The 24,728-nt window shown below is 48.5% G+C and overlaps 1 protein-coding gene across 8 annotated transcripts in view; it reads left to right on the forward strand.

The window, feature by feature from the left end:
- HECTD4 (HECT domain E3 ubiquitin protein ligase 4) overlaps window positions 1-24,728 on the forward strand; it is a 4,298,785-nt gene that overhangs the window by 3,972,251 nt on the left and 301,806 nt on the right. For all 8 annotated transcript variants that reach the window (XM_069619495.1, XM_069619492.1, XM_069619493.1 and 5 more), the window contains one exon: window positions 21,580-21,735. In XM_069619495.1, coding sequence (XP_069475596.1) covers window positions 21,580-21,735 — 156 coding nt within the window. The remainder of the gene's footprint in view (window positions 1-21,579; window positions 21,736-24,728) is intronic.

Consider the following 24,728-nt stretch of genomic DNA (forward strand, 5'->3'; position numbering starts at 1 on the left):
ATCTGGGCAAACCCGGAGGAGCTGTGCTTCAGGGGAGCCATGCTGTCATGAACCGTCGTCTGCGTCCCTTCTGGACTTCCTGGTCCCTGACCCATAGGGCATTGAATACAGTAATCCTTCCAACACGGCCGCTCGATACGGAACGCTGCTTGCCAGTCTCTACGCTCCACAAAACAGACACGCCCCGCGGCTCTGCACGTCTCAACGCTACCGCTTGCTGTAGTTGGACGTGTGTTGCCGTAGTTCGCTCGGGGCTTTCTTCTGATTCCTGGTACCCGGTTCCTTGAATCCCCCTTCCTTCCTCCCATTTCTCTACCTTACCTCCAAACTTCCTGGATTTTCACCCGTGCTCGGGTCACGGAGTTCCGTGCCTCCGAGTGTGAGCTTCATTCCTTCTTGGTATCCGCCCTGGACATCTGAACGTATCCTGGAGTTGGATTGCGAACCTCACACTGGAATCGAGGACCAGCACACAGGTTTGTACAAATCCCGGACCGTGAGAAAGAAGACACCACAGAAGGTCGCAAGCAAACAAAAAAAACAGGTGAGAAAGGGAGAGACTTGTGACACTGTCTTTCCCTCTCCCCTTTGTAACTACCTTATTGGTGGGTTAAACAAGTATATACAGAGTCTATGGGGTTTGTACTGTACCACACTTATTTCCTAACTATATCTTTCTTAGTTGGGTGCTGTCGTGTAAAAGAAACAACAAACTCCAATTTGGGATTAGATCATGTTAGAAATCCTTTATCAATGAAAGCACTTTATTTTGGCAAACAAAAGCCATACAAGTTACAAAATAAACATGATATACAGTTAAAATGTCCGAAGAACAGTAGAAATAAATTAGCTATCGTAATCAAATTAAAATAATAATAGGGCCACATACAAATATCAATCTTATTATGACATCACAGTAACAAATCCACATCAGGCAATTAAATCCAAATTCTCAATAATTATATCAGTATAAAGGAGAACTTGCGTGAAAAGATGAAATCTGAGGCCACCAGGGGGCGCAGGCAAGATGGCTAAGCCTGAGCTTAAAGCTCCGTCCCCAGCCCCAGGGGTTCTGTGGAGTTCGTGTGGAGAGAGGGATCAACCCCTCAATATAAGTTGGTGTGTGCCTGTTGGAGCCTAAAACCTGTGTGCGGGTGAAACCCTGACGTCCCAGGGTGCCCCCTGGGCTGAGATTTGCATCTGTTGTGACTGAAGCCCCTCCCCCCCGCCCACGCTCCACGTGGCGACCGGTAAAGGGCTATCTGGGCGGCCACCGGCTTGGCGTAGTGCTGCGACCATCCACATCTATCCCTCCCTCTCTATGGCCGCGCTGCAGGTGTATGGAAGCCCGTTCCCTGCACTCAGCTCCTAGACCGGGGGAGGTTGTGAGGCGGGGGGCTGCACCCCGGGTGCAGAACGGCTCTGGAGAGAGCCCTGATTGCGCCGTGAAGCACGACAATACGAAAGTAACACCGGCATCAAAGGAGGTGGTCCCTCTAGCCTGGGCCACCGCGGAAGCGGGCCTGAGGCTAAGCGGTAGGGGAGACCACCGGTAGAATGACTGAGGAGATGGCCTGGAAGGGGCCCTCACAGCGGGAGGAAAGGCCCGCAGGTGGAGAATGCGCCTCCCCCCCCTGATCCGGGGGGCTAGCCTGCATTTTGTGAATAATTTCAGAGTAGACCTCAGAGCAACAGAGTAAGCTGCATGAGGAACTACTGACTGTGCAACAAAGTATGGCAAGGTAAATGCAATTATTTAGGGGTGACACAGCGGGACACGTCACATCCGACCACGCCAGTGCGGCGGCAGACAGGCGAACGAGGGAGCTAAAGGGAAAGTGACCCCCTGCTCAGAAACCTTTGGAGGGACATAATAGGTTCACTGAAGTATTTGGCACCACACAATGGACCACTTGGACGCCGTGCTCCGGGTGGGTGCGGGCCTTGCAGTAATAAGGGGCCGGCTCCCTCGGGGTGGCACGGTCATGTAGGAATAAAACAGGCGCCAGAGTGGTGATCTTGCCCACATCGACCGACGGAGGAGACCGGGACGCCTAGACTGGGGGAGTGGACACTCAAAGTGGAGGTGAGGAGTTGGAGGGAATCCACAATAAAGGAATAGCCCTGGTGGAGGAGAGCACACGCTCACAAGGACTCTCTTCTATTCTTACGGCGGCAGCCCTCCACTCCTTGGGCGACTAACCTTACCATCTGCAATCGCTGATGTGTGCCCTGGGAGACTGGCCCGCTTCCCGGCGGGACTGAGCCACAAATGGCTGACGGAGCTCGCCAACCTATGAGCTGAAAAGAGGCCTTGGAAAAATACCAGTTCCAGGTGATGGGGCGGAGATGAATGCTGGGTCCACACCCACAACTACCCCCCCCCCCCCACCCGCCCCAGGGTCGGCGGCGGCGGCCGCCCTGGGCACCATACAAAACAACATCCAAACAATCTTTTAGGAGATACGAGGGATGAGAGCAGACATTGGGGCTAAAGGTACAGCTAAGGTGTCCACGCTGGAAGATCGAATGGACTGTGTCAAGAACGACCAAATGTCCACAGGAATCCTGGAGACACAGATGGAGGCAAGATTCATGGAGGTACAGGGCCGGGAGGAGGAGCTCAGCCTCAAAGTAGACAACGTGGAGAATCGCGAGAGGAGAAATAATCTGCACCTCTTCTGACTGGTGGAAACAGAAGGCGAGATCCCGTCGGGTCTGGAAGGCAAGGTGCAAAACATAATACGGATCGTCCTTGGAGCAGACGCTGGAGAGGAGGTCATGATAGACAGAGTCCACCGGGGCGGGGGTGTTGGTGGGAGAGGCCTTCGCGCGGTGCTGGCACAGCTACACTACTACAGGGACAAGGCCAGGATCCTGGAGAAGGCTAAGAACCTTAGGGAAATACAATATGGAGACTTTTTCAGTCCTTATGTTGTTGATGAGGAAAAAATGTGGTGCCCTTACCAAGTCGCTACAAGAGAAGGGGGTCAGATACCACCGGGGGCACCCATTCTACTTGGCGTTTGAATGGCAATGGGAGAGACATCACCTTGTGGCTGAAGAGGATATCCAGAGAGTCACGGATGACCTGGTTGGTGGCCATGCAGGCCCCTCGACGGAGCGAGCCGAGTAAGACCTGGACCCCACTAGAGGTCCTAGTGGCCCAGACGCGGCCAGGGGGAACATAGGGTGAAGGGGACCCAGAAGTTTTTGAAAACTAAACACCCCCTGCCGCCTTTGGGGGGCACTTAAAGTGAAATGAAACTGCTTTGCCATTGACTTATGCATTAATGTGCCCTCTGCTGTCCCCACGAGGACCCAGTGAACCGAGGGATAATGCATTGCCTGGGCGGGGTGCCATGGTTGGCTTGTTCTTTTTCTTCTATGTTGATGCTGACACTACAGAGTCTGATGATGTGTTGTTTAGATGATTGAGCCTGTTGTTGTGTGCGTAATGGGCCGAAGAGTTAACTGACCTTGCTCTAGGTGGGGAATGTAGGGACTGGAAGGGAAGTGTATGGGGGCCCCTATTCAAGGCCGCTGAGACGCACTGAACATAACGGTTCGACTTAGAGGTGGGGGTACGGGATCCCCTCTAGACAATAAACCCAGGGCAGGGGACGAGCCCCTGATGGTTCGTCAACCAATCCCAGCAAATCTTGGAGATGGAGATGGACGCCTCAAAAGGGAGGGGAGGAGGGAGGGAGGGTAAGTAGGGAGGGGAGGGGAGGGTGAGGGGAACAGAAAGTGAGGGGGTAGGGTGTTGAGGGAGGTGCAGGGCGGGAGTAAAAGGGAAGGGGGTACGTAGGTCAAGCCATGAACCCTCAGGTTACCGACGGCCTTGAGCCTAGGGAGATGCATGGGAATCTTTGACACGGTTAGAAACGATAATGGTTGAAGGATGGGTGGGTATGCTGAATGTTAAGGGCCTGAATTCACAAAATAAACAGTCCCTTAACAGCAACATGTTCCGTAAACAGAAATTGGTGGTGCTTTTCCTACAAGAAACGCATTATAGGTGGGGTCTGAATCGAGAATTATGGGGAAAGAAATCGAGAGGAACTTTTGGGCTTCCCATAAATCCTCCAAAAAGGAAGGGGTGGGAATACTTTTAAGTAAATCATTGCACCTCAGAGGTTGAGACAAAGAGGGGTTTCAGAGGAAGGTTCCTGGGGATTAAGGGAACATCCGAGGGTATGCGGGTCACCCTGGCCACTCTCTATGCGCCCAATGCTGGTCAGATAAAGTTTCTGCACAGGGTTTTAGGGGTAATGGACGAGAGGGCAGAGGGAGCCATGGTCCTGGGTGTGGACTTTGCCCTTATAGCGGACCCTCAACTAGATTGGTGATCGGCGAAGGGGACAGGGATGAAAGAACCTACGAAGGATAACCTGGCCATGAGGGACCTCTTGCGGGAATATCACTGGGTTGACATGTGGCATAAGTCGTGGCAGGGCCCGGGAGGTTATACTTTATTCCCCCCCCACATCAGACGTACACAAGAATCAACCTCTTAATGATATCGGAGGAGGGGGGGGGGCAGAGGTGCAAAGCGTGGACCCCATTACCCGGTCAGACCATGAGCTATTGATGGTGGATTGGCAGATGCCGAGGGCCATGAAAAATTACAGGTGTCGTTGTAATGACACCCTAAAGAGGGATCCAGTATTTAAGGAATTCTTGAACCCTACTTTGAGATTAACGACACTGGGGAAACTGAGATGACGGTAGTATGGGAAGCGGCGAGGGCCACCTTTCGGGGCCTCCTTATCGGGTCACGAAGGAAACAGGAAAGGGCATTAATCTTAGACCAAGCTTCATGAGAAATTGAAGTCTATGAGGGCACGGCTCACCCGCAAGGATGTGAATCGAGAGGCTCTCCTGGGGGAGAAGAGGCAGGCTCTGCATTCAGTCCTTATTGGGGAGGTAATTAAAAAGATGAGATACACGCAGCAGAGGTATTACGAAAGGGGAGACAAGGTGGGGACCCTGTTGTCGTATAGAACTAGCGGTGGTAGGATGGAGAGGAGGGTGGAAGGCATCCGGGACAAAGGGGGGAGGATGTTTAAAGAGGGGGAGAGTGTAGACTTCTACAAGGAACTGTACACTAAAAGGGAGGGTCGAGTCGATAGAAGATAAACGCAACTACCTGGAGAGGCACCCCCTTCCCAAACTCAAAGATTCGGAACGAGAGGCCCTGGAGGGGGGATATCGGGCGAAGAGGTGAAGGTTGCAATTAAAAGGCTGAGGACAGGAGAGGCACTGGGGGACGGAAGGCTATACGGCCGACTTCTTTAAACAATATCAATCCATCCTGATGAAACCAATGGCCAAATTGTTTAACCAGATCAGTGGGCAGGATACAATACCACTGACATTCCTCCAGGCCCTGATTGCTGTGATACCCAAACCGGGGAAGGACCCGACGGAATGTGGTTCATATAGGCCCATCTCCCCATCTCCCTCCTAAATGTGGATGCAAAGATCTTGCTAATAGGTTGGAGATTAGCGCACGGATTCAAGTATCAATCCACAGTAATTTTAAGATCTTTGCCAGGATCCTGACAACGCATTTGAAATGATATCTTCCCTGGCTGGTCCATCCGGACCTAGCAGGATTCGTGTTGGACAGAGAGCAGACAGCATGCGAAAGACCATCTATGTGCTCAACTCAAGGGCTGTGCGGGAGGATGGAGCTCTTCTGCTGTCTTTAGATGCCGAAAAGGCCTTTGACAGGGTGAGCTGGGCTTTCATGGGGGAAGCATTTGCATCTGTGGGGATGGGTCTGAGATGGTTGGGTTGGATGTTGGCCCTGTATTCCTGCCCCTTGACAAGGGTAGTGGTTAATGGTAATGAGTCGGGGTCGTTCCCACTAGGGAGGGGCATGAGACAGGGATGCCCCCTCTCTCCGCTCATTTATGCACTTGTGATGGAAGGAGGCGGGGGGGGATCAGTGGCGTAAAGGTGGGAGACGCGCATTGCAAGATCAGTCTGTTTGCGGACAATATGTTACTTTATGTGACCAACCCATCCCAGTCGGTGCCACGTGTGCTGCGTAGTTTGGGCAGTATGGAAACCTGTCGGGCTATAAGGTTAATCTGGGGAAGGCAGTGGCGTTTGTGGCAGGAAACCTATTGGAGGCTGAAGGGAGATATGTGGAGGGGCTCCTATTTCGAATACGGTGAGACAGGTTTTGCTATCTCAGGGTTCAGGTGAGACCGAGCCCTGGAGATCTCTTCGCCAGTAACTTTCTCCCTCTATGATTGGCTCTGAAGCGAGATATCGAGCGATGGGCAGGATCAGGACTCTCATGGATGGCGCAGCTCAATTCAGTGAAAATTGTAATCCTCCCCAGGTTCCTGTTTTTTGCTCCCAGCACAGATACCAAAGCCGTTCCTGGTGGAGGTCAAACAGGCCCTGTTAAGCTACCTCTGGGCGGGTAAAAAACACAGAATTTCCTACGAGGTATTGACAAGGCCAAAGGAGGATGGGGTGGAGTGGGATTCCCGGACCTAGAGTTATACTGTAGGGCTTCTCAGTTAAGAATTTTGGTGGATCACTTTACTCCGGGCATGGGAAAGCAATGGGTGGCAATGGATAACAAGGTTTTATCCCCAGTCACGTTGGATGGGTGGTTGTGGATCCCCAAGAGGTGCATCCCAGGGAGAGTCTTGCGACATCCTGATCTGGTTGTTTTTTGGTCAGTATGGAAGGAGGGAGGTGACTACAGATGGCTCACAACATGGCCCTCACCTTTGAGCTGCATTTGGGCTCCCCCGCTTAGGGATGGGATCAAAGAATCACTTGCGTTCCAACAGTGGTGTGAGGCTGGTCTCAGTAGGGCTGGACAGTTGTGGGTAGTGGGAACTTTCATGTCCTTAAAGGAGTTGGAGGAGGCCCTGGGTTTAGATAACCTCTCACCCTTTCGTTATTTGCAACTAAAGGGGCCTCTCACTGAAGGCAGATGGGGGGAACCCTGAGGAAGGAATTGACAGACTTCGAAAAATTCTTGATTTCACACAAGGGGTGTGATATCCAGACTCTATAAACTCCTACTCTTGGCGGCCCTGAGTGACCCACCCACCGACCGCGTGGGTGCTATGGGGAAAAGATCTAGGCGAGGACATCGATGATAGGAGATGAGCCATTATGTGTAGACGGGCCAATCGCTCAACTGCCTCGCTCCAATACCGCCATCAGGCTCTGAAACTGCTGCACAGATGGCACTATCCCCCACAGAGGATGCCCTGGATAAGGGAGGGATACGATCTGCATTGTTGGAAGTGTCATGTTGAAAAGGGGGACTATGTCCACATGTGGTGGAAATATCCGGTGGTGCAGATGTACTGGGAGAAGGTCCTGTCTTGGATAAAAAGGGTGGATGGGATAGGGAGGACCTTATCCCCATTGCTTCTTCTTTTTGGGGTTGTTGTGGAGGGAGACCACGACGAGACACACAACCATATGCTTCAGGTCATGTTGGTGGCGGCTAGGTTTTGCCTGGCCCAAAGATGGAAAACCCCACGAATGCCAGTAGAGAAAGAGTGGATCACCAAAGTTCGTGCAATTTATGACATGGAGTTTCTAACTCAGCTTTTAGATGAATCCAGGTAAAAAATTGAGGGACTCTGGCTCCCCTTTTTTGAAAAATATGGACAGTCTGCATGAAGTGCTTGGGGAACATCCAAGGGGGGGACTTGGTAGTGTACATGTTTGGGGGGACACAGCGATTCTGGGATATGTTGCCTGTGATGAGCAATGGAAAGTGGAAGTTGGCGCGCCCAAGGTTCTAGCGTACACAGTAGAGCTACTCTGAATGTGCAGAGAAATGAAGCTCTATGCGTCCGACTCTTGAGGTAACAACAAATGAATGGTCCATGGCTGAGAGGTGATGGTTGGGTGAGGGGGGAAATGTTGTAATTGAAAGTAAACGATATGTTAAGATTGTTATTATATGATGTTATAACTTAAATGTTAATAAAATGTATCTAGATGTCAAATATCCCAGATTACCATACAACGGGCAAATAAAAAATGTAATCTCTGTTTTACTATGATCAGTGCAATCAGGGCAGTGATCAGTTGGAGATTTGCCCCCAAGGAAAGTTTGAGGGCTCAAGGGTCAAATACTGCATCAAAACATAAAAAAAATAGGGTAGCCACTAGATTTGGTTGAATCATGTCTAATAAGTGTTCATACCCAATCTGTTTTGCAGATCAAATAATTACTAACTGTGAACATAGAAATACTTTTGTTAATGATCTTTTAGGCCCTTTAGCCTAAATACTGTTTGTAAGTCTTTTTTACTGTTCGGAATGATTGTAGTCACATGGGTCTAACAAATATTATAACCAAGGCGAATGGATATCTCTTTTATATGCTTCACCCATGGTAAACTGGTGCCCTCTTCTTGGTGAATTACATCTCCTAAACATGGGGGCTCTCCAGATCCGAGACCAATATAATGAAGGTCGAAGTGCAGCTTCCTTGCCAACATAACTAAATCCTGATTCTTTGTGAATACGAATTGTAGAGTTACTTCTCTGGAGGCTCAAAATGGTGTTAAAACATTTATTTTTGGTTGCCTCCAATTTTTTTGCATTAGTGTCACCATAATTCATAGCCATATAATGTGGCCTACTGGGACTGTAGTTTATATATTGTTATAGTTAGCCTCATTGTACCATTTCCATGTTCTCTAGTCTCATGTTTTCAAAAAATGTAATCTCTGGAACTGGCAAACTGGGAATTCATGTCTCAAACGTCTGACCAGAACCTCCGCAATGATTTAGTAAAGAGTTACAATTCGCACTTGGATGTTTTTTTTAAAATAATTACGTGTCTCTCAAATCTAGAAAAATGTAAGATCGCCCTAATCATCAAAGTTGGTTCACTCCAGATTTAACCCAACTTAAACAGACAAAGAGACAGGCAGAGCGCCATTGTCTCAAGGAGAAACCCCAGGCAAGTAAAGATGCCTAGAAATTCATTGTGAAGGCTTATAGACTTAAGATTCTGGAGGCGAAGAAAAACTGTTATAATGAACTAATAACTAAAGCTGGGAATGAAACCAAAGAGTTATTCAAACTGTTCAAGAACTGGGAAAAGCCCAGCATCTTGGACCAAGCTTTTAAGCCAGGCAGAGACGACTGTATCCATGTGCAGGATGCCTTTGAGCGTAAAATTAGCCTTGCACAGGCAATAATCTGTAAAGACTTGGATAATTAGACTTCATCTCAACCCCCTACCACCACGGGCAGGGAGCAATGCCGGGAGTCTCTGGTTTCTTTTGACTTCAGCCCAGTATCAAATAGTGATGTAGTGGAGCTGCTGGGAAGCGTTTATCCAACCAGCTGTTCTGGAGATCTTCTCCCTTCCAAAATCATCTTGGAGAACAGGGAATTATTTGTGCCCTTTTTTAGGAGATTAATTTGCGCATAGTATTGTTCCTTCAGTCATCAAGGAGGTAGTAGTTAACCCGATACTAAAAAAACAGGGTTAAACCCAAGGGACTGCTCGAACCTTAGGCCTATCCCTAACAGCTCATTTCTTTTAAAAATAATTGATAAAATGGCTACTACTCAGATCCAGCAATATGTGGAGAACATGGGTCTTCTCCATAAGAAGCAGTCAGGGTTTCGTTCGGCTCATGGCACAGAGAGCACCCTTCTAGATCTCCGTACCCATATGCTAACTACCCTTGAAAGGAGTGGGTCGAGACTGCTCATTCTTTTCGATCTATCGAAAGCTTTCGACCTACTGGATCATGGGTGACTCTTAAATACGTTGACTCACGTTGGACACTACTCAGAGAAAGCCAGGAAATGCATGGATTCTTTCTTCCATGGCCATAACTCAAGAGTTTGTTGGGGAGATTTATTTTCTGATACTGCCCCCATTAGCTGTGGGGTACACCAGGGGGCCTGTTTGTCCCTGTCCATTTTTAACATTTACATCAAGCCCTTATGCGCTGAGCTAGAGACACTGGGGGTTTTCTTCACAAATTACATTAATGATTTTCAGTTGTCTATGGAACTCAGTGGAAACCATGAAGTGGACCAAGAAAACCTAAATAAAATCTACCAGTTTATTGAAGACTGGATGAACTCAAACTGGTTATGCTTAAATGCAGCCAAAACTGAACTAATGATCTACGGCTCAAAACACGCCAGAGATAGGCTGAGCCCTGCCTATAAGAGTTTTAGTATAAATGGAGATCATAGTGCCGTGGTTAGTAAAGTCAAAACCCTCAGTGTTTACATCGAAGATTCACTTAATGTGATCAAAAACTCTAATTACTATCTGAGGCAGATCAGCCCCCGAGTCACTCAAACTGTGAGAAGTTAGTTCAGGCCATCGTATTGTCCAGACTTGATTATTGTCATTCGTTGCTTGGTGGGGCCAGCAAGGAATGTCTGGGCAAGTTACAAAAGATCCAAAATGATGCATTGCGAGTTGTTTGTAATATTGCCCGTAGAGAACTCCATTGGCTTCCTGTTGCTGCCAGAGTTCAATTTAAGATACTCACCTTGGGTCAAAAATGCTTGCTCGGAAATGCGCCTTCTTATCTGAGTGAGAAATTGGTTGTGTATAAACCTATCCACCACTTAAGGTCCTCAGACGCACATGGCTCAGTCATGCCTTTCTTTAAGAGAAGCAGGGGAAATGGTTGCTCCTTTCCGGTCTTGTTGGCACAAGCCTGGAATAAGCTTCCAGACAATTTGCAAACAGAAAAAAGATCATCTTGTCTTCAGGAAAGGCCTGAAGACTCAACTATTTGCTTAGGGGAGTTTTTACTCTTTGCTCTCCTTTCCTCTGGTCTCTGTTGTCTTGTTTCCGTTAGTGTTCGTTTTCTTTTTTTGTGTAGCGCCCGGATGCTATATCTGGTTAAGGTTAAATTAGATTTCTCGACTTGCTGAGTCCAGTTTCCGTATCCATGAACCTTAAGCCCAGATAGTCCAATGTCTTTAGTTGTTCAATAGGCGACCCATCAATTCCCAAGTTTAATTTCAGCAGTTTTTTCCCTTGTGTTTTAAATACCGTAGATTCCATCCTTCAGTGGTTTAGTACAAGGCAATTATTCTTGCAGAATATGGTGAAGAACTTAAGCTGTTACCTTACCTCTGTCAAGGTGATAGAAATCAGTACTGCATCATCTGCAAATATCAGTAGCCACAGAACTGCAGGAGACAGGTCCAGAGCAGACAGAGTTTTTCCAGGAACTTCAGATGATTCTCCCCCATGCACATTTCAGCATTCTTTTATTTGTTTTTAATTGTATAGTAGTTAATACTTGAACATACTGGAAAATTCTATCACATAAATGAGGCAGTCCAAAGCAAAGCAGTAATGTTTCCATTTGTTTTTTTGGCTTCATTATAACTTATACATTTAAGGTTGTGGACTTTGTTAGCGGTTAGAGATCTTTCAGCTTTGTTGGGGTGTATTTCGTTATTAGACTTTATCACTGTGCTCTGAAGCTAGCGTATCGGTGGTCCTCCAAAGACATGTAAACACTGGAACACATAAGTAATCCAAAAAGTAGCGTACACCAAGCAGGAAGTAACGCAGTTTATTACAGGTCCAGATGCAGCTCGGAGAGCACAATTCAAACAGTACAGTGAAACAGAACTGCATGTCCCCCACAGGTGTCAAGGCCTAGAGCCCTCCATCTCATGTTGGGCCGCGTTCATAAACCAAACCAGATAAGATCCAGCGTGTGATGGGTGGTCTTTTGGTGAGAGCTGGGTATTTATCGGCATTGTCCATAAATGGGGCCCACACATTTAGAAAATTGTTCAGGCGGCCCATGCGCATTGCTGTAACCTTCTCAGCAACAACGTTCTCCCAACATTTTGACCACCATAGGTGAATTGATGGGCCCTCTGTGTTTTTCCAGAGCCGGGCTAATACTTCTTTTGCTGCTAGGAGCAGGTGGATGCACAAGTGTGGGACGTGGCCAGCAAGCGGGAATTCCCCCCCCTCCCTCTCTCCCAGGAGTATTGTTCCGGGGTCCCAGGGGAAGGTGATCCCAGTTAGATCAGGTTTGTGACCCACCACCTCCCTCCAGTACCTTTCGGCCTTCGGGCTGGACCATAACATGTGGAACAGTGTGCCCCGCTCTTTGCATCCACGCCAGCAGCTTGCTGGGATTTCAGGTTTGGCTTTGTGTAGTTGTTCTGGGGTGATGGAGTGCCTGTAGAAAAGCTTATAGCCACCTTCTTTGTTCGAGATGCATTGCGTGCTTTTAGGGAGTCTGGCCCATATTTTCCCCCATTCCTCCACGTCTAACTCTCTGCCCAGATCTCTCTTCCAGTCTAGCATATATATTTCTTTTTTAGAGGGATCGGTTCTGTTTAGTAGGCGGTGTAGCATCGAGCTGTCTTTGGAGGGGGGAGACAGAAGCGAGAGCTCCAGCACTGTTAGATCCCTGGATCCCTTTTCCCTGATCTCTTTGTGTGATAACCAATGCCGGTGTTGGGCGTAGTGGAACCTCTCTGATTCTTCCACCCCAAACTTTTCCTTGCATCTCTCGAAAGTTAAGGGGAGGCCGCCCTCCAAAAGTCTGCGATCCTTTCCTTTGTAATCCCCCTACCTTCCATGATTCGAAGCTTCTCGCCGAGATACCCGGGGAGAACCCATAGTTATTTCAAATGGGGGTTAATGGGCCTAATGTTCCCCGGAGGCCCCATTTCCGCGATGCTGCCCTCCAGCTTTTCATGATTATTCTGGTTGCTGAGAGGGGACCTCTCTTGCTCTGGGATTTTATAGGTGGGAGGTGTGGCAGATAAGCCAGCGGGACTGGGCACCAGGGTTCTTCTAGTTGTTTCCAGAGTGGCTGGCCCGATGGTTGGGACCAGGTGTATGCATGCGAGAGTTGGGCTGCGTGAGCGTATCTCGCTTCGTCGGAGACTCCCAGCCCTCCCAGAGCCTTCTCACGGGTCATGATTCTTTTGGCTATTCTGGCCCTCCCCCCAGACAAATTCCTGTATTTTCTTCTGCAGGGAAAGCAACTCGGGTTTTAGGATGTGGACTGGGAGGGCAGCGCAGTGATACAGGAGCCTGGGGATCAGGTTCATTTTTATGGTGGTGATGCGCCCAAACCACAAAATTTCCTGAGTCCCCCAGTCCTTCAGATCGCCCCGGAAGTCCCTGAACAGCTGTGGGAAGTTGTCTAGGTATAGGCGGGAGGGGTCCCCGGGAAGATGCACCCTAAATGGATTTTGCAGACCAGGGGATCGGTAATGTATGGTTGAGGGCCGCTCTTTGTTGTTTGGAGAGGTTTATTGGGAGGGCCGCTGATTTATCTAAGTTAATCCTGAACCCGGAAACCACGCCGAAGTCCTCGATTTCCCTCCAGATGGGGCCAAGGGAGCAGTTTAGGTCGGTTATGGTTGCGGGGACGTCATCCGCGTAGAGGGCGATTTTGTATTCGTGGTCTCCCACCCTTAGTCCCTTTATGCTTGGATTCTGCCGTATTCTGGCTGCAAAGGGCTCCATGGAGAGAGCATAGATTAGGGGGAGAGAGGGCATCCCTGCCGGGTGCCTCTGTTAATTTTTATTTTTTCGAATTTGTTGCCGTTGACCCGCAATTGTGTAGTGGGGTGTTGGTAATTAGCCATAGCCCATTTGGTGAAGTTTGGTCCGAACCCAAAATGACCCAGCACCTTTCGGATGTAGCCCCAGTCCACTCGGCCTTGTGGGCATCTAACGATATTACGGCCATTCCCTCCCTCCGTCTTGTGGGTGCTTTCAATTATGTTGATTGTGCACCATATATTGTCGTGTGTCCCTCGCCCTGGGAAAAATCCTGTTTGATCCCGATCAATTATATCTGGAAGGATCGCCCCCAGCCTGCCCACCAGCACCTTTGAGTATATTTTCCCATCATTGTTCATCAGGGCTATTGGTCGATAGGAAGAGGCAAGTTCGGGATCCCTCCCTGGTTTGTGTATAAGCACTGTAAGGGATTCCGCCATGGAGTCTGTGACAGTTCCTGTAGTTAGGAAGGAATTGAATAGGGCCATCAGATGAGGGACCAGGATGTTTGTTTACGTTTTGTAGAATTTTGCTGTAAAGCCATCCAGGCCCGGGGCTGTGTTCTTTAATGATTTGATGGCTTCGGTTATCTCTTCCGGGGTGATTGGGGATTCTAGTTGTGCTGGCAAGGATTTCATTTGCGGGTGGGTGGGGCTAAGGTAACTGGGTAGGTCTAGAATTGGCATGGGCTGCCCTGTCATAATTGCTCTGTGGTGGTTCACTAGCTCCTCCATTTAATCTGGCTCAGTGTATTTAGCCTTGCCGTTGGCTCCTATGAGCCTCGAGATGTTATTCCGGCTCTGGGCTTTAAGTTTATATGCAAGTATCTTGTTTGCTTTGTTTCCCTTGCTGTAATAGAATTGTTTGGTGAAGGCCATCGATTTGGCCGTGCGGTCAGCCCAGTGGATCTTTTTTGAGGCCCCTTTCTGTTTTCCTAGAGCAATGGGATATTAACTCTGCCTCCCAGAACCTCACCTCCTTTTCAAACTTGGCTGCCGCGATATTTGCCACCCACCTTTGTTCTGCCCCAGCGCTAATGAAGGAGCACCTGACCACGGCCTTCATGCCGTCCCAGGTAACCCCTATGGATGTGTCCGCGGGTGCATTTTCTTTAAAGTAGTTCCCAATGGATTCCCCAATCTCCCTTCTAATGCTGTCGTCTAGCAGTATGGAATCGTGTAATTTCCATTGTCGCTGTGGGTGGTTTATCTGGCCCAAGATGCTGAGGCTGGCGGAGATTGGGGCGTGATCTGAGATCATGCGTGTGTGGATCTCAATTTTGTCTAAGCAGGGGAACAGGCCGCTAAAGGTTAGCAGTAGGTCAATTCGCGAGAAACCTCTGTGTTCTCCGGAGTAGTGGGTGTAGTCCCTTGCGCTCCTGTTGCCCAGTCTCCATGCTTCAATCGTGTCGGTTTCCCATAGGTGCTTGGCCAACGACAGCGCATGCGTAAAGTCGGAACTGGTGGGTGCCAGGGTTGTTTTATCTATTTGGGGGTTGGGTACTAGTTTGAAATCTCCTCCTATGAGTAGGAATCCCTCTATGAATGTTAGGATACTTGGTATTAGGTCAGTGAGGAATTTGTTCTGGACGTAGTTCGGGCAGTACAGTGCCACGATAGTGATGGGTTGCTCCACAAATAGCCCATTCAGCAGTAGGAACCTGCCCCCTGGGTCCCTTTTGACCATGATCTTAGTTAGGGTGACTCTATCACTAAGGAGAATTGCTACCCCTCGTATTTTCTCCCCGGAGGATGCAAAAAAGGCCTTCTTGAACCGTTTAAATCTGATTCGGCTTTCATCAGTTCGCAATAGGTGGGTCTCTTGAAGAAGGACTGTGTCTCCTGCCAGTTGCCCCAGTCTATGCTCCACAGACCTGCGCTTTCTTGGGGAGTTAAGGCCCTGCGCATTCCAGGTGAGGATTACAATATTATGAGTGTCAGTCACCCTGGGCAGGGGTGGCGATTCACGTGGCTTCGAGCCAGGCAGACCTGGGGCTGATATGGACCATGTGAGTGGCGGCTTATTGTCTGTGTTGCACAAGGGCACTCTTTGCTGTTGGTAAACTGTGTTGTGTGGCTATCTGCAGATATGGGGCAGGAGATGAACCCCTTCCCATGCTCTCTAGTACTTTTCCTCCCCCTCCTCCCCCTTCCCCCAACAAACCTAGCAGGAGAGAAATCCTCCTAAACAGGGTAACTGGCAGTGCTAGTGCACCTATTAACTGGCCATCCGGGTCCAACACGTAAGCTGCGGTGTGGCGTAGCAAGACAGAATCGGTGCACAGGGATAGGTGTTTCGAGAGTTCAGGGACCCCTGGGGCCTGTTACTTTGTTAATCCTATTCAGGTCCCTGTGCTCCTCCACTCCTCATGGGCCTTCTCCTCCTGATCTCTAAATCGCGACCCGGGCAGGAGCCCCAGCAAGGGCATCAGGTCCCAACACAGGACCCCACCCCCAGCTTGTTACTGATGCTATGCAGATGCTGGTTAGGCTGGTTTGAGCGTCTTGTTGGGGGCGGCCTCGGATCATGCGCCCTCAGCGTACTCTGGACCAGGATGTTCCCGGTTGCTTCCCGGGTGCCTTTCGGGCTGCTTCTTCGGCGTCCGACTCCTCCGTGCCGCTTCTGATCCCCATGAATTTTTCTGCTTCCATTAGAGAGTGGATCTCCCGGTTGGCTCCCTCCCAAGCGAATATCACAGACGTTGGGAAGCCCCAGTGGTATGGGACTTTCCGTTCCCGGAGCCATTCCGTCAGCACCTTGAGCGTTTTCCGCTTCTGGAGTGTAGCGTTGGCTAAGTCCTGATAAAGTAGAATTGTGGAGCCTTGGAAGGTAATTTGGTGCATCGCTCTGGCCTCCCACATAATGCCCTCCTTGATCTGGTAGAAGTGCACCCTAACGAGGACATGCGGTGGGGAGGGGGATGCTCGTCTCGGGATCGTTCTGTGTACTCGATCCAGCTCCAATTGGGCCTCGTCCGGAAGGGTGATGATAAATCTGAACAGTTCCGAGACATAGCTTTTCAGCTCTGCGTCTGGGATTGAGGATGGGATTCCGCAGAGGCGGATATTGTTTTGCCGCAATCTGTTTTCCCCGTCCTCTTGTTTCGCCTCAAGTGCCTCGCATCTCGCCTCCAGCGCTGTTATTCTATCCTGTCCCTTCTCCCATTCGAATTTCTGTTCAGAGGTCGGTCTCAATCTCGGCCGCTCGGGATTCAACTGCCACGACCCACTTGTCAAGGGAGTTAATTTTCTGTGTGACCTCCTCGGTGCCCTTCTGAATCTCCCTTGTCAGGGCGGATAGCAGGTCCCTCAGGTCTGATTTGGTGGCTGATTGCGTTGAGTCTGGAGCCTCCATTGAAGGGCTGCTACCAGCGGATAGCTCTCCTAGCGGGTCCCCCTTCTTTGCTTTTTCTCTAGCTGCTCCGTCATTAGGGTTGCAATGTCCACTTGCTTGGAAGCTTTCCTGCTTTTCGCCATATTCCCGCAGGTGAGGTGTGGTAGCGTGGTGGTGGGTGTCCGTGGATGGTCGCTCGTGACTTGCACCCTCAGGGGCCTTCGCTTAAGTCTGCTGTTGTTGTGGAAGAGAGCAACAGGTGGGAGTTGGGGACGGCAAGGGGGTGCTACTCCGGTTGCCGGGTTTACGGGGTCCCCGAGCCACAGGCCGCTGCTGGTGCTTCCCTCTTTGACTTAGTGGTGCAGGGGCAGCTCGGCAGGGTGGGCGTGTGTAAGTTTCTTTCTTCTGTGATGGGGGGAGCGAGCTCCGGAGGGCGAAGGTTGGGTGGGGTGCGTGGGCTTGCACACCCGGCATCTACCAGCTACAAGGGGTTGCCGGCAGCGCTCCCCAGCAGTCCATGGGGCAGACTCCTCTGCGAGGGGTTGTTTACTGGGTGGGTGCGGGGGGACCCGCTCTTGGGATGCGTGGCAGTGATTTTTAGGTCTGGCCCAGCTCTGTGCGTTTGCTGCCTATGCAACCCCAGACCAGTCGGGGCTGCGTGTGGTGTGGCGAGATCTTGCGCAGGCCCCCTGGTGCAGGGTAATCTTTGTGGCCCCCGGTCTCTTGCGGCACAGGTGATGTAGTTGGCCGAGGGGCTTGGGGGTCACGCAAGTGGATGATGCTTAGAAGAAATTGAAAGGGTGCGTGGGAGGGCCGCCACCAGTGTGAGGGCGAATGAAGGTCCAGGCTAAGCCCCCACCCCCTCCGCTCCCCTCTGATCTCGCTTCTGTGGGTCCATTGTGGAGGGAGCGGGACTCCTCGCGCTCCGCCGGATCCTTGGCTTTCTCTCAGGAGAGCTGAGGCAGCCGAAGGCGCAGATAAGCGGTGCTTTGGGGATTGCGGGAGGCTGGGGTCCAGAGCAGCCGGAGGCAGGAGTTAAGGGCCCCATCACGGTGCGCAGCTTCATACGGTGGTGCGTCACCTCACAGACGGGGGTTCTGCAGGGTGGGAGAAGGAGTAGACAGGTCAGCGGGTTGGGTGGGATCAGCTTGCTTCCTCGCTGCCAGGATTAGCTCCGTTGGAGGGGAGCGGAGTTGGGTGCTGTGGGCCATTATAATACGCTTGCCCATCCCCCCTGTTGGGGCACGCGTTTCTCTGCAGAGGCTGCCATTTTCCCCCATGAATGGTCCAAGTCCACGGCTAGAAGAGCCTCGGAAATGGCAAAAACACCCTCCATTAGCAAGGTTCGTCAGGGGGTGTCTGCCCCAGACATTCCGACGTAGCTTCAACCAATTCCAGGAAGAAACAGGGCGATGGGCCGGCGATATGCCGTCCGGTGCACCGCAGCTGCCAGGAGCTCCTAAGGAGACATGCCAGTCGCGGCGCCTCCAAGCCACGCCCCCTCTCAATGTCTTTTTAAACAGTTCATATGAACATCCCGCTGCCACGTTCACGGCTGTCGACACACTTTCTCTGGACTTCAAGCTTTGCCCCTCGTGGGATTTGCTTCCCTGGTTTCCTTCACTTAGTTTGTAGATCAAAGTCTCTCGATTGTACAGGGATTTTTCTTGACCCTCAGTATGACCACTTCGACCTGTTCCAATGGCTCTCTTATGGCCTGCTGGTATCTGTAGTACTCTCCGATGGGGATCGACCAGAGTCTCTTGAGTTAGCACCCACGGGGTGCCGGTTTCCCTCTGCAGCTGGTCTCCCCTTAATACTTTACAGTTCTTCAAACTTGGTTTAAACTTGCCACTTTGTGATTATCAATTAACACAGCCCAGTTCTTATCGGCTCTCCCCTCGACTCACTGGCTGTGATGAACCGCTTGGCTATCCTCTTCATTGGAGCCAAGGCTGGTACCACGGTCGCGGGAGCTTCCCTTGCTGCTGCTTCTCGGCGTAGGCTTTCCCTGTGTATCGTTGACATCTGCTGCAAGACACTTGGACTATTGTTTGCAGTCTTAGGCTCTCTTAGCAAAGGTTCTGCAGGTTTCAGACGAAAGTGGCAAGGTCATTTCTCTCATCACCACCCTCTCAAATCCTGCCGCCTTTCTCCTTCGCTTGAACTGCCACGCCTGCGTAGCTGTGCCGTTGTGCTCTTTGACCTGCTCGCCTTGCTCCTACTGTGCTCTCTTAGTCGACCTTTTATCCCTGTGGGGAAAGGAAAGGGCCATCAGGTGTGTGTGATTCTAGTTAATGACCTGTCTTTGCCTGATGCTGGGGTTGGGACATGTCAAGTAGACAGGGCTTACATTAGTCCTTTTGTCTTAGGTGTGTAAAGGTGTTTGTGTCGGAATGTGGGGCGGGGGGTTGGAGTGTCAAAGTATCCTACAGGGTTGGAAGGGAAAGAGGTGTCACATGGAATTATGTCTTTCATATTTGGGTTTCAACTGATCTCGGAAGGGTACGTTTTGGAGGGTTTTCAAGAAAAACAAGAATTACTGGCGTTCTTATCGTGAACTGAAATGGAGGATTGTGGGAATGGTAGTGAGTTGTCAAAGGGAGTTGTCAAAGCAGCCTGGGAGCTCAGAAAGTGACAATCAGAGGGACGGGATTGGTAGGGTTCTTGAAGCAGATGGGAATAACTGGGACCGTGAAATAAACCAGCGGGATTAAGGGAGCGGTAGCGCCTAACACGAATAGAGTAGATGTTTGGGACAAAATAACTAGAGGAATGTGGAAAAGAATGTCTGGGGTTATACAGGTAAAAACCAATGAAAGCAGGAGTCTGGGAGTTGTGGTTCGTAACAAATTTACCAGATGTGAATGGATTGTTGGCTTTACCTTGGGGTAAAGAACATTCAATGGGTGGAAGAGATGATGAGCAGAAATAGGTTATAAAAGTTTCAGAGACTTCATTCTCCTAACCATCCTCCCCGTGATGGTACCGCATCTCACCTGGGGTAACCCTAGGTTCCCCAACCCAGGTGATCGTCCCGCACTTGTCCACCCCCAGGAACTGGATCCAACAGCAATGGCTGTGTCCTGGCCACCTTAATAAGGGATTCTCGAGGTCTTACTGGGAGAATACCCTCAGGTTTCTCACAATGTAAAGAGGGGTTACCAATACCCCTGGGAGTTAAGTGAGACATTGGAACCTAGAAACCCAAGGGAGCCAGAGGCGTCCAATAGGGCATGTGTAGAAGAAATTGAAGGGGAACACACAGGCAACCAAGACATTAACCTAGTGGAGAGGGATTCAGGAGGTATCCCTCCACCTACAACAGCTTAGACATTTGATCTTTTCAGGAACTTGAGACTTTATTTTGTAAACTTGAGACATTTTTGGACCTTTGACAAAATGGTCAAGAATTGTTAAACTCAGGAGAATTGGTTTCTATGGATAAGCATTGGATCCAAAACCAGGAGGGATTCCTGGAAACCCTAAGAGAGATCGAGGTGAACAACTTTGAAGGCAGGACACTCTGCATAGTTTTAAAATATAATATAAAAGTAGTAGGGCTAGTTTGGAGGATGGGTTTGAACAGACGACCATTTTTAGCATTTTCAGTACTGATGAGCACCTTATGTTACGAAGGGAACCCCCCTTTTAGCAATAGGGCTAGAAGGCATTTTCTTTTAAGTTAAACAAAACCCTTTGATAACATGTCCTCTGGTCCAAGTCATTCTTGTGGCTACCATCCATTTAGTTTCAGTAGCTTCTTTCTGTATCTGTGCCTTTTTATGGAAATGTTGAGCCGTTTATATGTGACACTTTTGCCTGCCAAGAAGACAGTCTTGAAGTGGAGAGAGTGGGAAAAACTGAGGACACATGGTCCTGAAGTGAATCAGAGCGATCATTGTGTTCATGTGGGGATCAGTCAAAACCTAATCCCTGCTTTAGTTGTGCAGAATAAAGTCTGTTATGAAGTTCTATGTTGGTTTGAGTCGTCTTTTGATCTCTCAGCCATAGCTGCCTCCATTAAAACCAGCTTGAGATGTGGTAGGAGTGGCATTTGTCAAGCAATGCAAATGAAAGAGACAAACATTGATGGAGTACCCTAATTCACAAAGGAATATCAGTCCACTTGCTCCTTGAGTACTTTTCCCCTTGTTCCAAAATGACGTAAGTTAAGTCAGATTTGGCACCGGAGCAAATAATCAGGATAAAGTATTTTTTAATGCATTTCCTTTGAAAGTGATTTTCTGCCCCGAAAGTTTGACACCAGTTTCAGGAAGACATGTTAAACTATAATTGTTCAGTTTTCACCTACTCATTAAAGGTTTACTTCAAGACACTTGCACTTGGTGATTTATTTTTTATTTGAATCTGGGACATTTGTCACTCACATTGTGTAGGGTGCATATGCAAATATCTGTGAATAAACATGTGCATGTTGTTTGGATTCTGTAACAAGTACAAATTGTGCCAACCACATATTGCATGCACAAATGTATTTATTTGTGAAGTGATCCCAAATCGTTTCTCAGAAGAGATGCATTCTACCTCGTGGTTGATGTTGGAGAAGTTTATTTTGTGTCAAAGTCCCAGTTCTCCATTGGAAGGGCGGTATGGTATTGTGTGAGTTACATTTTTGCTATGCCTCTAGGCTTCCGTGCTGCTTATGCTTTGTCATTATTTTGTTTCATTTCCTTGATTAGGTGAAATTCGTTGTTCAGAGAATTCCTACTTCTGCCAGGCAGCCAGACAGCTTGCATCTGTCCCATCATCTCAGCTTTGCGTTAAACTGGCCAGTGGAGGTGATCCCACCTATGCCTTTAACATCCGTTTTACTGGAGAAGAAGTGCATGGAACAAGTAAGTGACAATGATATGGTCTTTATTCAAGACTGTTATGGTGTGTAAAGGGTTGGGTATCTACAGACGAAGCAAAGAAAAGTCTAATTGGAATTTGCTAGCATGATTGCTTACTTGGTAAGTGTGCTTATAGTTTATAGTGAAACCTCTTATGGTGTTTTAATGGGTACCTTTAGGCAAAGCTTCAAAATCACTAATTTGAACTTGCTAGCAAGATTGCTGTTTAGTAGGTGTGCCTACTTCAGTGCTCACGCTTCAGAGATGGTTACAAGTTGAAATCTAAAAAGGTTAACTCAGCCTTTTATGCTCTTAAAATGATCCCTGAGTTAAGTGGTCACTACCGGCTGGTCACAGGTTTGAATCATGCCCTTTCATCATATTGAGGTAAAGAAATGGGCAGTATTGTGTTGGGCAATCTGTTTTTGTAAAGTGCTTAAGGCTATGGCAGCAAGTGCTCTGAAAGTTACCAAGATGTTATTAACTGTATACAATTAATTATTGACGTGAAGTATTAGTGCTTCTTGATAGCTGCCATTTGCGCTCAGTACGTAATCTCACCTGCAAATGTAAACAAAAGGTGAATTCTTCTAATGGAATTTGAGAGTAACTCTCCACATTGAAATCCTTATCTGGAACAACTGTGCTATTGAAAGTGGCCACATGTTGTGTTCAACAGTGATTCAACCTTTTCCATGCCTCCCATAGTGCTTCTAGTGCTGGCTTGCTAACTGAAATGACATTACCTGTGGGATGCACTTACAAATGTGATTGTTCAAAAGGATGGCCCTGTTGCAGTTGTCATTCAATTATCATTGTAGTCTCAAGAGGTTTGTAGACATCAGCCAGCTAGATTTGACATCTGATCACCCTGACTAACTTTGAAAATGTAGGACCAAGGGCTTTTAAAGTCACATGATACCCAGAGAGGCCTGGCTGATGCTAATGTTGTATGGTAGAGTCCAGCCCAGTGCTGACTGCATGTCGTTTGAGGACTGTATATAGACCTGGAGTCTGCCTGGCCAAAATTTGGCAAAACAAAAATCCAAAGCAGCCTTTAATACTTCATCAGAAAGTATATTCAAGCAGAAAAAACGTTTTTTCCTGCTGAACCCTGAAAATAATTCTGCTCAAAAACAAGTGGCGCATAAACATTCATTTGATGTTCAAATCCAAGAAAGGAAGAAGCTTAAGTGACAACAAACGGCTCGATTCAAAAAGCGGCCTTACAATAAAAAGGAATATGATGAACAACTTAGAAGTCTAAATAATCAGCATAGAAACTGAATTCATTCGCACAGGCACATGTTACTCCAGCATGATTGGGAAAGAATGTTTAGCGTGCTGTGTCTGAGACATTCTTTAAAAATCTGGGCTATGCTAGGCTCTACGAACAATTCCTCTACTCAGAATCAGGATACCATCATTCAGGAACAGATATGGATTAACCACTTTTCCGAGGTCTATGGCCCTTCAGTAACGGTGGTGTCCAAAACTGTAGTGTCCGGTAAATGGGCCTTTGCTGTCTCCTGTGAGGACATTGAAAATGTGATCAATAAATCATCTTCCTCCAGGGCGGTTGGACCTAATGTTCTGAGTAATACTATTTTAAAAAAGAACCCAGCGGTCTGGGCAAAGGTGTTAAAAATCCTCTTTGACAAAATAATGTCAACAAAGAAAATTCCTGACTCTTGGAGATCATCAGTTGTAATCCCGATCCACAAAAGGGGGGATTGACTAGCTGAATCAAGCGATCATTCCATCTCCCTCTTAGATGCCGACAGTAAATCTTTGTGCGACTAATATTGGGTGAACTGGAGACCTGGGCAAAATCCAAAGGCATTATACCAAAACAACAAACAGGCTTCAGGAGGGGCCTATGTACATCTTTAAATGGGCTAGTCTTAAATTGTGTTAGTGGTAAATCCTTTGTGAACGGTGGCACTCCCCTTTTTGGTGCATGGATAGACCTCTCCCAGGCATTCGATACGATCAACAAAAATCTTCTATGGAAGGAATTGAATGCCTGGGGTGTCCCGTCTAATTTACTATCTATTCTGATTGAACTCCATTAGAACTCTATAATGCGAGTCAAGCTCTCGGGATCTGGCCTTCTCTCAGCCCCAATAAAGATTGAAAGGGGTGTGCGCCAGGGCTGCCTGATTGCGCCTTTTCTTTTTATATTGTATATTTCTGACCTATCCCAATGGTTGCAAGAGACCGGTTTAATCTCCCCAAGGATTGGAAACAACAAAATTAACTGGTTGGCCTATGCTGACGATGTAGTGGTATTGGACCACTCCCCAGTCGGGCTGCAGTGTTTATTGACCGCACTTGCGGATTGCGCTAAACAAAATTACCTAAAAATGAATCCAACTAAATCTACAGTGTTCATTTTTAACACTATAAGAAGGTAATTAAGTCCTACTCATGGGAAATAGAAGATCGGCCAATTGATACTGCCCCTGAGGTTACCTATCTAGGTGCTATAGTGAAAGCCTTCCCGACAAAATACCATCTCCTGTCATCCATTGACCATAAGGTCATTAATTTCGGATCCCAAATTAAAAGTATCTGCCTCAAATTTTGTAAATTCTCCATTCAGCCTTTGGTGAGGTTTTATATAGTTAAAGTGGTCCCCTTTATTGTTTTTGGCCTAGAGTTGAATCCTCTATCTATAAACATTGATTGAGATAAAATTGAGGCCCTCTGATTCTGCCGAATTGCGTCCCTATCGCGTGCCTCAGGTACGAACTCGGACTAACCTCTCACATGGCCTGGATGGAATGGAGGTGGTTGTCCATGTTCAGGTTAATCCTTGATCCTCTGAAGGATTCCCTCTATGAGGATGTTGCCCTATCATTGCAAAGAGCTGACAATGGTTTTTTGGCCAATCTCAGTTTAAAGTGCAACGAAATCTTGGCTAATTCAGATTGAACCTCTGATCTCCTTGTCCAAAATCCAGATAAAGTTAAAGGATGGATTAAACGAATGGA

This window comes from Ambystoma mexicanum, chromosome 10 (genome assembly GCF_040938575.1).
Source record: "Ambystoma mexicanum isolate Mex_15411 chromosome 10, UKY_AmexF1_1, whole genome shotgun sequence".
Taxonomy (NCBI): domain Eukaryota; kingdom Metazoa; phylum Chordata; class Amphibia; order Caudata; family Ambystomatidae; genus Ambystoma; species Ambystoma mexicanum.